The sequence below is a fragment of the Simochromis diagramma genome, unplaced genomic scaffold (assembly GCF_900408965.1).
Source record: "Simochromis diagramma unplaced genomic scaffold, fSimDia1.1 OVJJ01000361.1, whole genome shotgun sequence".
Lineage (NCBI taxonomy): Eukaryota > Metazoa > Chordata > Actinopteri > Cichliformes > Cichlidae > Simochromis > Simochromis diagramma.
In genome coordinates, this window is record NW_024386860.1 from 6489735 (window position 1) to 6505665 (window position 15931).

A 15931-nucleotide genomic window follows, 5' to 3' on the forward strand; every position below is an offset into this window, starting at 1 on the left:
CTTTATTATACTATTATACTATATTTATTATACTGCGTTATTTATACTAAATGACGATGAAAGCAAAGCTAATATATAACCTAACCTGCAAGATGACTCTCTACCACAGATACATTTTTATTATCGAGGGCACATGAGATATAAAACATTTGTTATGCCTATTTGCATGCAAATATATTGTTTTGGTGTAATATATATATCAACAGACATTGTAGTGATTGAGTATAACAGTCGAAATAGCAACATTTGGAGGAAGGAGCGCGAAACAATAGAGTACCAGGGGCTAAAGGTGGAAGGTAAAGTGTAAGAGTCATTATGTGTGTCAATGTATTTAAATTTGAATATATGTGTGTGTGTAATTAAATTCAGTCAACTGATTGTATTTTCTTTCTTTTTTTTTTAAATAAATACTTGCTTATTATCATTTTCTTACTATTAGCTGATTTGATATAATAGTTATGTACTACAACTACTACTACTAATAATAATCACTATCATCGTCATCATACTTTAACTTTTTATTAAACTGCTTTTAAATTGCTTTTATTAGCAGTTTTAACAGCTTTAATAAGACTTTTTAAATGCAGGTTCTTTAATTTTTAATTTAATATCTTTACACAGTGGCGTTGCTAATCTAATGTAATCTAATCTAATCACCGATCGCTGATTAAAATACCTTCAGTGGTAGTTGTTGCTGATCTGTTCTCGTCAATGGGTTGTAGATAACATGACTTCCGTTTTGTGCCGGAAGCGACGGCTGAAACCCGGAACTCGTCGTTGCAGTTTCATTGCATCAGACGGGCATTCATGTGGCTGTGTGTGTGTGCTAACTGAGCTGACGTCTCTGTCTGTTTCATTCAAAGGTACGCAGGACTCGCTTTAAAACATTTTAATAGCAAGCCGCAGGTTTCTTAGACGCTTACTTTCTGGTGAATTTAAAGTTGTGGCAGCTTGAATAAAGGTTTATTAAAGTTCACGCTGGAGCTGCTGAAGAAAAACTTCTTTCAGTTTGACTTGTTAGCTTAAGCTAACTAGCCTGCTTGCATGAGTTTTCATCAGTTTGACAGGTGCCACGGCTCAGAGCTGCAGAAAGTGAAACAAAGAGCTAACGGGCTAGCATACCTATCCTTTTTAAAGCTAATCTGATACCCACTGTGACATGCTTAAAGCTGATTTTATTAAATATGTTTAAAACAGTTTGCTTTAAAAAAACAAAAAAAACTTGACACACCTTCTGGACATGCCCCTTGAGTGGCATGAAGTTTGGCATAACAGTGTTTCTGCCAGCAAACACACCCATCCAGTCTGATAAGGAAATGCTCAATTACAGCAACAAAATGAATGTTTCTCTCTTACTTCATGCAACCTGAATGTGTCTTCACCAGAGATGACCACTCTCTACGTGTCTCCTCACCCTGATGACTTCAGGAGCCTTCTGGCTCTCTTAGCTGCAGAATATGGACCGTCCTCCCGGCCGCAGATCATCACAGAGGACCCTCCTGCATCTCTGAACGCCCACTCCAGACCAGCCCTGGTGCTGGCCGCCGCTGGGGATGGTGACTCTCTAGTGAGCGGGGCCACTGCTGTGTCATGGTACTTAGCCTTTCAGGGAAAGAGGGCTGGTCTGGATGCTAAGCAGCAGAGCCAGGTGTGGCAGTGGCTCAGCTTTGCAGACAATGAGCTCACCCCAGTGTCGTGTGCTGTGGTCTTCCCTCTGATGGGGGTGACAGGAGTGGATAAGAAGGTATTTAAAAGCTTCCTTGGACCTGAACGTGTGTCTGATTTGTTCATGTAAAAATGTATTCTCCTACTCTTTGTGCATTCTCAGCTCCAGCAGAGTTCCCGTGCAGAGCTGATGCGTGTTCTTAAGGTTCTCGATCAGGCTTTGGCACCAAGAACCTACCTGGTGGGAGAGAGCATTACCCTGGCTGATATGGCTGTAGCTACAGCGGTTTTACTCCCCTTCAAATATGTATGTGTGCTGCGCTACACTTTCTGTCTAACAGGTTTTTCTGCATAGCTTCTGAACAGACAAGCTTTATTATGCTTTTATAAATATTCAGGCATTGGAGCCATCAGACAGGAAGGCTGTAACGAATGTTACCAGATGGTTCACGACCTGCATTAATCAGCCACAGTTCCTGAAGGTACTGGGGGAGATCGTTCTTTGTGAAAAGATGGTCCCAGTCACACCAAAAACAAATGCTGCTACAAATGCTGTTAATGGCAGTCCTGCTGCTGACTCTCCCGGCGCTCCAGCAAATGGTTAGGAACTTCAACGAATCACTTGATAAGTATTAGCAGAATGTAATGTACAGTATCTCATGCCATTGTGATGTTTCCTCTCTCAGGCCCACCGAAGACGGAGGCCCAGCTGAAGAAAGAAGCAAAGAAGAGAGAAAAGCTTGAAAAATTCCAACAGAAGAAAGAAATGGAAGCAAAGAAAAAGACACAGCCGCCATCTGAGGTATAAATACCCAACATGTACAAAGAGAAATTCATTTGTGAAGTTTTGAAAATTGCAAATATCCATGGTAAATCATCTGTTCTTATGTAGTGCTTTTCTACTCTACTTGAAAGTGAAAGTGATTTATATAACATATTAAATTCATACAAGCACTTTCTTGTTTTTCTATTTTTAGTCCTGCTGTGTTCTGTCAAAATTATGATCTCAATGCACTGTGATCAGCTGTATAAATTCTCCATAGACTGCTCTTGTTCAGAGCTTATCTGTTTATTTCTTCATTTCTGTTCATGCCATTTCAGTTATTACATTGTATGTGGTGTACAGTATGACAATGTCTAAGGCAGGATATGGGGGGAAAAGGGGGAGGAGGGTGATAGGGGAAGACATCATAAAAGGACAGAGTACAATTTATCGCTAACTGCCTCACCTGTAAGAAAAACAGAATGTACAGAACACAAAAATTTGAAATTGAAAATTCGAAAGGTCGACCCTGAGCTAGCCATCTGATTCGTAGTTGATAGTAACACAGTCACTGAAGACATTACTATTTCAAAGTCTCTCATGTTTTTTTTTCTTCTGCTTTTTTTTTCTCAGAAAAAGGCCAAGCCTGAGAAGAAGGAACTGGGAGTGATTACATATAACATCACCACCCCTGCTGGAGAAAAAAAAGGTGAGTGTTCACTATGCTTGAGTTGATTTGTGTACTGTAAGCACATTCCACGTAACTTAGTGTTCCAGGCAAGCTTCCCTGGAGCTTGCACTTTAAAGTTACCTTATCTCAGTGACCACAACCTGTAAAGCGGAAGCCACACCTAAGTTTCAAGCTGCTTAATTTAAACAGAAAATAAAACAGAGGAAATGGCCTGGCAAAAAAAAGTGGAACAAATTAGGGTCAGTGGGCTGTAGGACCAAGAGCTTCTCTCCCTAAACTAATGAGGTAAAAAAGTAAACCAACAAATAAAACTGCAAAAGACAGTCTACCAGTACTTCCATCTTAAAAGAAAGAAGGAAGTGGAGATCTGAAGATGTTGGAGAGCTGCTTGGTCTGGTAGAACAAGGTCCTTTAGTTAGAGGCAGAACAGTCATTAATGACTGGACCTGATAAAGAGGGAATTGACGAGCAAAGTAGGAGAGTAGGGCAGGAAAGGGGAAACAACACTGACAGGTCTGTTGGCAGCAAAACAACAAAGACTGTAATATCTGAAAAATATGCAAAGTTCAAACAGTGTGGGCTAAAAGCATTACAAGTGTGACGTGTCTGATACCAAAAGCACATTAAATGATTTAAGCTGTGGCCTAGTATTTAAAACCCCCCACTGTCAATCAAGTTAGTTTATAGAGGTGTGTGTGTGTCTGCACTATGTCAGTAAAGGCTTTTTAAAGGCAGGAAGTAAAGCTGGATAAAATAGACCCTCCTGCTGTTTGGGCACGAGGTCCACGTTAATGGTACCACTATTTTCCGGAGAATTGATTGATCAGTGGGTGGTAGTTTTGTACCAATTGACCCCCTCTCTTGAACTTAACTTCCTTTATAACAAGATGGATCTGCAGCAGAAGTTACCATGGTGATGCGCCATCCCATCACAAGTTAACCACTGTCATTACCCAGAAAATCCAGGTTTAACCCTAAAGTTGCTTCAGTAAGCACCAAATCCTGCTTTGTAGCTCAGGCCTGTGGTCACGCCACAGTTTTTAGTTTTTAGATAAATGTTGACATTTCACCAAGTAGGTGCTGTGTAAAATAAAAGACACATAGGTTAGACAACCACAGTATTCTTTAGATTTAGGGGAACAGATTCTAGGCTTCAGGATTTGATATTCGTATGTATGCTAGAAAGCTTAACATCCAAGTGTCTTCATACTTCTCATCGTATATTATGTGTGTATTATTGTGCTTTGTTGACCTTTACGTTTAGTCCTTCTGGGTTTTGCAGCTTTTTTTATTCATTAGAGGTTTATTATTCCACTGAGTGATGATGTGTTTTAAAAAAGTGCACCTTCTTTTCAGGCTGTGATATTAGTAGTTTTTTCAGCATTTCACTTGAGTGAGCTTCAGATGCTTTACTGAACCTTTTCCTCACCTTTGCTGCCAGATGTTGTTAGTCCACTTCCTGACTCGTACAGTCCTCAGTATGTGGAGGCTGCCTGGTATCCGTGGTGGGAGAAGCAGGGCTTCTTCAAGCCCGAGTATGGGGTAAGTCCTCAGATATTATAAAAATGGTCCTGAATTAGATTTTTAATTGATAATTTTAGCTTCAAATAACCTGTCTGTCACTATATTCTGTAGAGGAAGAGTATTAGTGAGGAAAATGCTAAGGGCATCTTCATGATGTGCATCCCTCCACCTAATGTGACAGGATCACTTCACCTGGGTCACGCCCTCACCAACGCCATCCAAGACTGTCTGACCAGATGGTAATTTAATAAACTATAATTCTTTTGTTAACTGATGAAATTTCTCTCTGCTAATATGTTTGAGCTAATCTCCCATCCGGTCTGTGCAGGCACAGGATGCGAGGTGAGACCACCCTGTGGAACCCGGGCTGTGACCACGCTGGCATTGCGACCCAGGTGGTGGTGGAGAAAAAGCTGATGAGAGAGAAGGGCATGAGCCGTCATGACTTGGGCAGGGAAAACTTTATCCGGGAAGTCTGGAAATGGAAGAATGAGTAAGTAAAAGAAGTAGCAGGAAAAGCGAAGATTTAAACAATCTTAAATTGGAAAAACACCACAATATTTCTTTTTATCCCTTGTAGGAAGGGAGACCGGATCTACCATCAGCTGAAGAAACTGGGCTCTTCCCTGGACTGGGACAGAGCTTGCTTCACTATGGATCCTGTAAGGTTTCTAAAATCTTTGAAGTGTGGGAAATTTTGTGTTCAATAATAGTTAAAAATAAAATTTTTCTGTTTACCTGGGCTCCTCTAGAAACTTTCCTATGCAGTCCAAGAGGCCTTTATCCGCATGCACGATGAGGGAGTGATCTACAGGAGCAAGAGGCTGGTCAACTGGTCCTGTACACTGAACTCTGCCATCTCTGACATAGAGGCAAGTCACTCTGCGTTAAGCTGTGTGTCTCATTTTCGGGACCTTTTTTCACCACAAGACAACTGCAAGTGGGGGGAATATTGATACACTGAGATATTTTCCATGGCAACATTGGATCAATACAGGGACAACAAATATTGATGTTTAATGAAATATTTAAAATACTTTCGCATTGATATGAACAGCGGTGCTCAGGGTGCACCACACCCTGAGGTAATGTTAGCCGAGAAAACTTAGATTAAATTGGCTGAACCAAAAAAAACAAAACATGCGTAAACTGACAAAACTATCTCCTAATTCAAGACAAGCTGAAAGCTCAGTCACACAAATAAAAACGTGACACATCTACAAATAAATTGGTGGCTACCTGGAGGTTAAATTGAATTATTTCACATTCTGGCAGATTTCAACTTGTGATGACTAAATGGTTGCCAAGAGGTTGAGGGTGTTGCACAACCATATTTGATCGCAAGCTAATTGCACAGGTGTCTGATAGGAGGCGAGCTTTGTGTAAACAGTTGCAGTCTGACTTGGACTGACTGCAATTTACAGTTGAAAAAAGGGTCATAAATTACAATATATATTACTTTAACATTCAACATATCGATAAATGTTGGAAGTCACACTAATATCCTATTGTGAGTTAAGTATTGTGATGTTGCATTGGGGGGTGTCTGGCGTGTCCCACCTCTATCCGCAGTGGTACTCATACTAGGATTGACATTCACAGACAAGTATATAAAGAATATAAATGGAGCTGTCTCACATGCATCTTGTGGATTTGCTAAGCTCATTGAAACATGATTATATTGTGAACTCCCCCATGAACAGTTACCCTGAGGAAAAAAATGTACCAAGTCTGGTACACTCTGCTCAAATCAAACTTATGCCAAACAAATGATACCACCCCAACTTAATAGGGGGATCAATAATAACTAACCAGGCGGAAAGAGGTTTAGTGAGGGTTAACAAAGTTATCGAGTATGGGTTAAAGGTTTTACTGTTTTGCAAAAAAATAAAATAGGACTGCAAGCAAGATGCTCTCCTGGAGGTTTTTCAACTTGGACTCAGACAAAAAAAGGTTACAGAACAAAAAAATAACAGTCAGGAACATGAAAGCCCTTCTAGGTGCAGTTAATCTTTCACACCAGGCAACACGCAACCCTAAAAGCTAACAAACAAGGAGGAGGCACAAAGCAGACTGCCCAGTTTTTGAAATGGCTGTCGTGAATTACTCTGTTGTGGATGAAGCAGAAGAAAACAGGCTGGTGAACAGTAACAGGGGTCTGCACTGACTTGTCAGAACAAATTAGTAACCGCACATAAGAGTGAGTCCGGCGATCTGTGGCTGTGACAAAGAGGAAACTTCAAAGCCGCTCCTTTATGAAACTATATGATATATGTCAAGGACCAGCAGCACTGGTCCAGATACATCACACAGAGCCCAAAGACACCATCAGCATGCCTTTACATGCAGGTGTACACAGACCTGCCTTCACTCATTTCACATTTATTGGCTGCTAATACTACCTTGTAACCTTTGAAGCTCTTTCCTGAGCTGAGCAGGTTCTGTGATATTTCACACCTGCTTATAGAACAAAATGACTGGCTCTGCATCAGAAGATAGTGAGGATGGTCTCCACCTATGCAGCTACTCGGTTGCCAAACTACATCTTTATTGATGTATGAGGTGTCAGACTAATTGTTAAGGGTACTAGGAAGGTTGTCAAATGTTGTCGTCATGGGGGAAAGAGATAAAAGTTCACCCATCTGAAGTCCTGATTAGTAAAGTCAATGAACAGTATTAACAGGAGATGAAGTTTGTTACTGTTGCTCCATTTCTAAGCTACAGTTTAATATTAGTTTGAGTGTATGGATGTTTATTCCATAGCCAGATATTGGATGTGGCGTCTCTTAATGATCAAATTAACCATCATAATACAGTACAAGTGTTATGGTATGATGTCCCTGAGCTCGTGCATTTCATGGCATTAGATGTGCTTTCCAAATATGGTAAATGTGGCGTGAGCACTGCAGCTCGTTCTCATAATGATGTGAGAATGTCTTAATGAAGCCGTGAGGAACATTAGCATAAAACTGAATCACATCTCGATGATAGAGTTGCGTTCTTTTAACAGACTGATGAAGCAATGTTACATTAGGTAATATCACCCACTGATTACTAGGACTGGATATCAGCACAAACCTTTAGATTAACTACAGAATTATGTCTGAAATATGAAGTATTGATGAAAGACTCTTCGATTCTTTGTACTACTTACTGTGATGAGATATTGTATCTTTACTTTGTGTAATGTGGTAATTCATGCAAGTTCCTGCTCGTGTGAATACAAAATGAAACACTTTTGCATTTAAGGGCTCTTGCTTATTTTGTTAGGCTTTTTTGTATAAATGTGTGACTGCATGAACAGAATAAATACCCTGAAAAAGGCTCCACTGATAACCCTGTTATTAGGCTGTAATGGTAACAGAGCCATTTTGGCAGTGCCAGGCATTGTGTGCCCTCTTGATTAAATGTATTTTTCGGTTTTCAGGTGGATAAAAAGGAGCTCGCTGGCAGGACTCTTTTGCCTGTGCCTGGTTACAAGGAGAAAATTGAGTTTGGGGTCTTGGTGTCTTTTGCCTACAAGGTGGATGGATCTGGTATGTAAATTTATGGAAAGCAAAAAATGTTAACAAAGACACTTTGTGCTGCTGTTACGATACAGGTCTCCTTGTTCTTTCTCTGTCCTTCAGATGAGGAGGTGATCGTGGCCACGACTCGTATTGAGACTATGCTTGGAGACACCGCAGTAGCCGTTCACCCTGCCGACGCCAGATATCAGCATCTGAAAGGAAAAATGGTTCTTCATCCTTTCTGTGACCGCAAGATGCCCATAGTCTTTGATGACTTTGTGGACATGAGCTTTGGAACAGGTAGGCCTGGGGTACAGAAAAAAGATGTCATAGCTGCAGGTCTACAGTGTGCCGAGAATAAGTAATCATAACAAGTCGTTAAGCCCAGCCACTTGCCTCATTACAATTGTTCTTTTTTTTCTTTTTTCCCTTGTTCTCTGCTTGGCCTGTCTCTCTGCACCATTTTCTGTTCAGGCGCTGTCAAAATCACCCCGGCTCATGACCATAATGACTACGAGGTTGGAGAGAGACACAATCTGGCCTTCATCAACATCTTGGATGAAAATGGCCTGCTCATTAACGTGCCTCCTCCCTTCTTGGTATAGTGTCTCATTATCGTCCTTCCCCCCTGCAGTGTGTGACACTAAAGTCACGCTTTCTCATAGTTTGCTTCATGAGGCTATCTTATTTTTCAGAATTTTTTATTTTTAACTCGTCCTTCCCTCCCCAGGGCATGAAGCGTTTTGAGGCCAGGAAAGCAGTGCTTCAGGCTCTCAAAGACAGAGGCCAGTTTAAAGAGATCAAAGACAACCCTATGGTTGTCCCAGTTTGCAGGTAAAATTTGTGCACAAGCTGGACATGGGTTGTTTTTGTTTGAGCTTCCTTTATCTGTATTCCTTTAAGCCCCATTGTGCGTGTTCCCTATCAGCCGTTCCAAGGACATTGTGGAGCCGCTGCTGAAGCCCCAGTGGTATGTGGACTGCAGAGATATGGGCAAGGAGGCTGCTGATGCTGTCAGAGAAGGCAGGCTCAAAATCATCCCTGACCACCATCTCAAAACATGGTTCAACTGGCTGGACAACATTAAGTAAATACTGCTTCCTGATTGTTTATTTTTTTAGTTTTAAGCTTTTAGTTTAAGCATTTTGACACTTTTGGTTTCTGCAGTTTTAGGCATTTAAACAGAAATCTTGAGAAAAGGTGTCAATTTCAGTGTAGGAAATATTAACTTTACTGTAGTTGGGCTACAATTGAAAGTCTTTTTGTTATCAGTTAATTGGCAGAATATTTCCTTGGCTATTTGATTAATATGTTATTTAAAACAGATGAAATTTTCTCAGAAACAAGCTTGTTTAAGCTCGAAGATATTTGATTTCTCATCACACAGGATAAAAGGAAATCAGTTAATAGAAAGTGATGAGCCAGAACCGGAGAAAGTTTAATTAAAAAAAGAATATATTACATTATCAATTATTAAAATTGATGCCAGTTAATTTTCTGCCATCGCCTCACCTATTAGTGAACAAATTGGTTCAGGTCTAGAAAGGAGATGATTATCAGAAAGTGTGCACAGAGTTCATTTTCACATCCGTCTCTCTGTCTTCTTTTTCAGGGATTGGTGTATCTCTCGGCAGCTGTGGTGGGGTCACCGTATTCCTGCTTACTTCATCACTGTCAACGATCCGTCTGTGAAACCAGGAGAGGTAAGATGACTTCTCTTTTTGTTGTCAAGGTCTGGAGGACTTCAGATGACAGATAAAAGCTGCATCCGTATCGTGCATGTCATTGTCTGTTTCCCTGATTTATTTCTTCTTCTGTTCTTTTGCCTGCAGGACATGGACGGTCATTACTGGGTGAGTGGGAGATCAGAGGAAGAGGCCAGGGAGAAGGCGGCGAAACGCTTTAATGTGTCTGCAGACAAAATTACCCTCAGACAGGGTGAGATTTAGCTGTTTTTAATTTGGCACTTTTCCGTAGCACAATTATTGTAAAGTTATCTAATAACTTCATAATGCGCCAACACACACATTCGCCTAATTTAATTAATTCTACTCCATATTCATGCAGATTAGATAACTTTTGCTCCTGCGTTTCAGACGAGGACGTTCTGGACACTTGGTTCTCGTCTGGCATTTTCCCCTTTTCTATCTTCGGCTGGCCTAATGAGGTAAAACACTGAGGTTAAATGACTTTCTTTCTGCTGACACAGAGGGCACATTGTTTCAGTAGACTGAAAGAATACCTTAAGCAGAATAGAAAAGAGAAACATGGAAACGTTAATACCTGATTTCTGGTTTCATAGTATAAAAGAAAAAACCCTCCTAAAATATTAATCATTCTGTGTTTTTCCCAATGTGTTTGTTGTCGTTGGTTCTAGAATGAGGACCTGCAGGTGTTTTACCCCGGCACCTTGTTGGAGACGGGCCATGACATCCTGTTCTTCTGGGTTGCCCGCATGGTGATGATGGGTCTCAAACTGACAGGCAAGCTGCCCTTCAAAGAGGTGAGACCAGTCACCCACGACACTGACACAGCAGGATGTGATATTTGTACTACATGACTCACTGATGTTTTCGTTTCATTTTTCAGGTTTATCTGCACGCAGTGGTACGTGATGCTCACGGAAGGAAGATGAGCAAGTCTCTGGGCAACGTTATCGACCCTCTAGACGTCATTACAGGGATCTCCCTGGAGGTAAAGCCTAATCAGCCTTTAATCCACGCTCAGATACACACAAACACTTAGGCAAACATAAATATACATACTCTTTTCTCCCATCTGTTTGGGTTGTCTTTTACATAGTCACCATGCTCTTATGGGTCCCTTGAGGCCCTTACTCTTATATAAACTTTATTAAGCACCTCTTTCTGCTTCCAACAAGCTTTTATTGAGTCCATCAATCTCTTCACCAGCTGCGGGGAAATTGTTCAGTCAGATGAAACGGACCTGTCCTCTAGAGGGCACTGAAGGACTTGTAAACTAAGCTTAACCCTGAATGTTTTCCCTCTGAAGGTCCTTTCCTCCCTGGCCAGTTTAAACATCAGGCAGTCGAAGGAGGTCTCATATTCTGAAGATGAAAAGAGAAAATTGTTGAAAACCTCCCTCGTCCTCTTACTCTCCATCCTCTAGGGTCTTCATGCCCAGCTGATGGACAGCAACTTGGATCCTGTGGAGGTGGAGAGAGCGCAGCAGGGCCAGAAGTCAGACTACCCAAATGGCATCCCAGAGTGTGGCACAGATGCTCTCCGGTTTGCTCTGTGTGCTTACACCAGCCAAGGTGAACTTTTTACGTCTTCCTTGTTTGTCCTGTTTTTCTTCTTAGATTCCTTTTAATGACCAGTGTTTGAAATTCACTAATATACATTAATTACAAACGATAAAGCTGATCTCTGTCAATCAGAAGTAGACATTCATGAGTGTTTCAGGTAAATGAATCCCTTTATGCCTGAAAATGACTTTGGTGTAGATCTGCACCTTTTCTTTCATCAGACCAATGCTATAGTACCCACAGCTATGGCCACTAATGCCATTTTCACTCATGATAATTCTTCTAGCAGATAGAAAACCACATTTTAACAAGTATAACAAGTATACAGCTTGATTTCCACTGGAGTCGTTCTTTGGTATTTACTGAAATCTTCATTTCTGAATCTCGCAGGTAGGGATATCAACCTGGATGTCAACCGCATCCTGGGCTACCGTCACTTCTGCAACAAACTGTGGAATGCTGTGAAGTTTGCCATGAAGACTCTAGGAGACAACTTTGTACCATCAGAGAAAGTCCAGGTGAGACCAAGGGAACAGATGAAGGATACAGAACATAAACAAAGTCTGTTCCGTGCTTATTGATATTCCTCGAGTTACATGCGTAACACATTTTGACCAAATCTCTGTTTCAAAACAAAACAGTGTTTGTTTGGGGGTTTAGTTTGCCATGATTTGTATTCGTAGATTTGCACACATTGACATTTGGGACATACCTGGTGCGGGGTTGTGTTGCCTGAATCTAAAGATCTCTCTTTTTCTTTTTTCTTTTTTACACTTCTGTCGATCCTCTCAGTTATCTGGAGAGGAGAGCGTATCTGACAGGTGGATTCTGTCCAGGCTGAGCGCCGCTGTTACACTCTGTGACGCCGGCTTCAAGGCCTACGACTTCCCGACCATCACCACCGCCATCTACAACTTCTGGCTGTACGAGCTCTGTGACATCTACCTGGTAAGGATCTTGTAGGCGACTGAGCAGCCCAGAGTCTCATGAAAGTTCCACTTCCTCCTTATCTTTTCCTTTCTCTCGTCTTGTTTTCCAGGAAAGTGTGAAACCAGTATTCAGTAAAGCAGAGGAAGACAGCACGAGCCAGAGACAAGCCCTGGTGTGCAGACAGACCCTTTACACCTGTCTAGAGGTTGGTCTACGCCTGCTGTCTCCCTTGATGCCCTTCGTCACTGAGGAGCTCTATCAGAGGTTACCACGAAGAAAACCTCAGAGCGATCCTCCCAGCATCTGCGTCACATCATATCCCACCACCGAAGAGGTGAGAAAAAGAAGGGGGGGGGCAGCTTGTGCTGAATCTTACTGATGCTCAAATAGCCTTAAAAAGTTTTTTTGTGGAGAGTGCTGTTTTGTGTTTTTTGCAAATATATTTTTTCCCTGTGATTTGTTGTAGTTCTGCTGGAACAGTGAGGAGGTGGACCGCGACATGGAGTTCATAATGACCATTGTCAAGACGATCCGATCGCTCAGGGCTGACTACAATCTAACCAAGACCAGAGCTGACTGTAAGACACACAAAATAAATTCTAAAAGTGATGCTAAAAATAATTTTTAGTTCATATTTCATCTATTTTCATGTGGAAATTAACCAGCATGTCTGTTCAATGCTGTACTTACAGTTGGAAATGAGCTCAATTCAGCATGTTCATACAAGCCTGCCAGCTTCACATGGAAATCTTTTTGCACACTGCTCAGAAAAATTAAGGGAACACTTGACCTTACAGTCCCAGTTAAGCTTCTGGGATATTAATCTGCCCAGTTAGGAAGCACAAACCATTTAGAATTCACTTCACAATGGTTTGGTGTAGATGAAAGTGACAACAGGTGGACTGGAGAGGCAACAAAGACAGAGAAAGTTGGGAGGAGGGGTGGTGACCACAGAAAATTTTGCCCTCCTGGTTGAGTTTCCTGTAGTTCGGCTTTTTGTTAGTATCCTTGTCACTGCTGGTAGCTCGAGTCGGTATCTGAAGCCCGTTGAGTCCTGTTCATCCGGGTCGGTACATTCATACGTGTTATCACAAGATTTGCTGTCTTCCCCCACCACAGTCTCAACAGTGTGGAGGTGATACCTGGGGATACTAGCAGAGCTGGCTCTTATGCTATCTGTTCTTCTCTGTGGGACAAGGAGCACTGCCAGAGCCCTTACAGAATGACCTCCAGCAGGCTACTTACATCCTCGTTTCAGATCAAACTGTTAGAAACAAAATATGTGAGGACCTGGCGACGTTCACCTGATCTGGCGATCTGATTTGTGCTCACAGATCAGCTCCGTGCAGCTTGATTGGAGTTTGCCAGAGAGCACCAGAACTGGCAGGTCCACTACTGGCGCCCTGCTCTCTTCACAGATGAAAGCAGGTTCATACTGAGCACGTGACAAGCATGAAATAGTCTGGAGATGCTGTGGCAAATGTTATTCTGCCTGCAACATCATCTGTGAAGAGAATGGGATGCCAGTGGCGAGCCTGCCAGTTCTGGTTTTCCTAGGAGGATGCCAGTTGAGCTGCATGGTGCTTGGCTGTGAGCAGAGATCCCACTTGTCACCCTCGTAGAGTCTGATTCTGACTGTTTGGTTAGAAACATGTGCTTGAATAACCTGCTGGAGGTCATTCTGTCTCCGCTGCACAATGGACCAGATACCGGTCCTGCTGCCAAGTTGCCCAGCTCTCCTCGTGTCCCCTGGTGTCTGTCTGAGAGACACTGCAAATCTTCTTGTATGGATGTGGCCATCCTGGAGCTGGACTCACTGAGTAACCTGAGTGGGATGTAGACAGTGACTCATGCAACCAGCAGCAAGTAAAATCAGGAGGGATAGAGCGAGAGCAATGGTCTGTGGCCGTCACCTGTGAAAACCATTTCCTTTCCAGAGGTTGTCTTGTTGTTGCTTCTTCAGCAACTTTCATTTGCACCAAAGCAGGTGAACATGATTCTGTATGGTTTGTAATTTCTGACTGGACAGATTGATGCCACTTAAATTTTAGGGATATTATGTTATACTGGGATGATCGAGTGTTCCCTTATTTTATTTTTTTGAGCAATCTATTTTTATTCCACTATAGTTTTGAATCTGATGGCAGTAATGCTGCGTTTTATGACAAGCAATGATTTAAAGATCTAAAGAGGGGAGCAACTGTAGTGACAGATCGAGTGGACTATAGCAACAAGAGTTTGGCCTGAAACACACGAAGACTTTAGAAGTCTCCAAGAAAAGTTTCTGATTCTCTAAAGAAGTAAACTTGCTATTAAAAGAAAGGATTAGAGTCTAACAAGCAGTTTTCAGCTACTTTACATAATATTTTCCAACCTCTCCTACTTGATAGTTCAACTTCGGCATACAGATATTGGAAAATATGTTAAAGCATTTACATACCATATGTTGTTATTATAAAATATGCTTCATTAAAATGAATTAAACTGCACACCAGTATGTAGAGGATGTGTATGCACTGAATCAGTTACAGCTCATCAAGAATGCACTGTTCTGATGCTCGAAACCTTTACCATCTGTATTTTCCTCTCTTAGGCTACCTCCAGTGCATAGACTCTGCAACAGTGTCCCTGGTGCAGAAATACAGTCTGCAGATCCAGACCTTGTCTTATTCTCAGGCCGTCATCCCTCTGACAGCCAACCAGCCTGTCCCAGAAGGCTGTGCTGTGGCTATCGCTTCTGACAGATGTACTGTCAACCTTATGCTCAAGGTGAGGGCCAGTATAATCTGCCCTGTTCTGTTTGTATCCTTCCATCTGTCTGTTATATCAGGTGTGTGTATCTAAGTGTGTATTTTAGACCCCTTGTACTATGAATGCACTAGTGTTTTACATGTAGGTTTTCTTTTTTCAAGTTTTTAATTAGGTGAATTCCCCTGTGAATAGCCTGATAGATATGAGTAGATATGCATTTATACTATCAGGGATGCCATTTTTAAATTTGCTCCACCTGAATGGCAGTTCAGTGTTGTTGGTTTTTTTTTTGTTGTTTTTTTTATTTCTCCATTACAGAGCAAAAATAACAGGATCACAAGTTTTAGCTGACATTCCCATTTTCACTTCTTTTTTCCCCCCACAGGGTCTCATTGACGTGGAGAAGGAAGTGGCTAAGCTGATGACGAAGAAAGGTGATTTGGAGAAACAGATGGAGAAACTGAGAGAGAAGATGGGCAAGAATGACTACAAGGAGAAGGTGCCGGTGAAGGTGCAGGAGCAGGATGCTGAGAAGGTGGGAAAAGGAAATTGACTCGCCAGGATTCTCAGGATGTAAGAATTCCTCGTAAATAAGAAACTTCCTCTTTCTCTCCACAGCTACGACAGAGCCAGATTGAGCTTGAGAAGGTGAAAGAAGCCATGGACAACTTCAGGAAAATGATTTAATTCCTATTTAGCTTTATATAAAATCAGCTTTTTTTTCATGTCATGTTAATTTTCTTTTTTTTTTTCCCAAGTGAATAATGGACAATACTGAATAAAACTCTTGTACCAGACAGCGGTCTTCAGGGATGTGAAGCAATCTATTA

At 41.7% G+C, this 15931-nt stretch overlaps 1 protein-coding gene across 1 annotated transcript; it reads left to right on the plus strand.

Annotated features, from left to right (window-relative positions):
- The first annotated feature begins 730 nt into the window (after window positions 1-730).
- On the plus strand, window positions 731-15898 carry vars1 (valyl-tRNA synthetase 1). Its single transcript, XM_040030160.1, has 29 exons — window positions 731-863; window positions 1386-1744; window positions 1829-1972; window positions 2064-2265; window positions 2352-2467; window positions 3062-3137; window positions 4561-4661; window positions 4755-4882; window positions 4972-5136; window positions 5224-5305; window positions 5396-5515; window positions 8071-8179; window positions 8273-8452; window positions 8627-8751; window positions 8883-8986; window positions 9081-9239; window positions 9765-9855; window positions 9985-10090; window positions 10249-10319; window positions 10530-10655; window positions 10742-10846; window positions 11282-11429; window positions 11811-11938; window positions 12213-12368; window positions 12460-12684; window positions 12817-12928; window positions 14944-15119; window positions 15487-15636; window positions 15720-15898. The coding sequence occupies exons 2-29, from the start codon at window positions 1388-1390 to the stop codon at window positions 15786-15788; spliced, it is 3831 nt and encodes a 1276-aa protein (XP_039886094.1). The 5' UTR covers window positions 731-863; window positions 1386-1387; the 3' UTR covers window positions 15789-15898.
- Window positions 15899-15931: the final 33 nt, after the last annotated feature.

Bases quoted from the DNA above. Each gene is read 5' to 3' on its own strand.
- vars1 (XM_040030160.1), top strand. From the start codon at position 1,388: ATGACCACTCTCTACGTGTCTCCTCACCCTGATGACTTCAGGAGCCTT. The intron at 3,138-4,560 runs GTGAGTGTTCAC...CTTTGCTGCCAG, and splicing joins CCCTGCTGGAGAAAAAAAAG to ATGTTGTTAGTCCACTTCCT. The intron at 11,939-12,212 runs GTGAGACCAAGG...CGATCCTCTCAG, and splicing joins TACCATCAGAGAAAGTCCAG to TTATCTGGAGAGGAGAGCGT.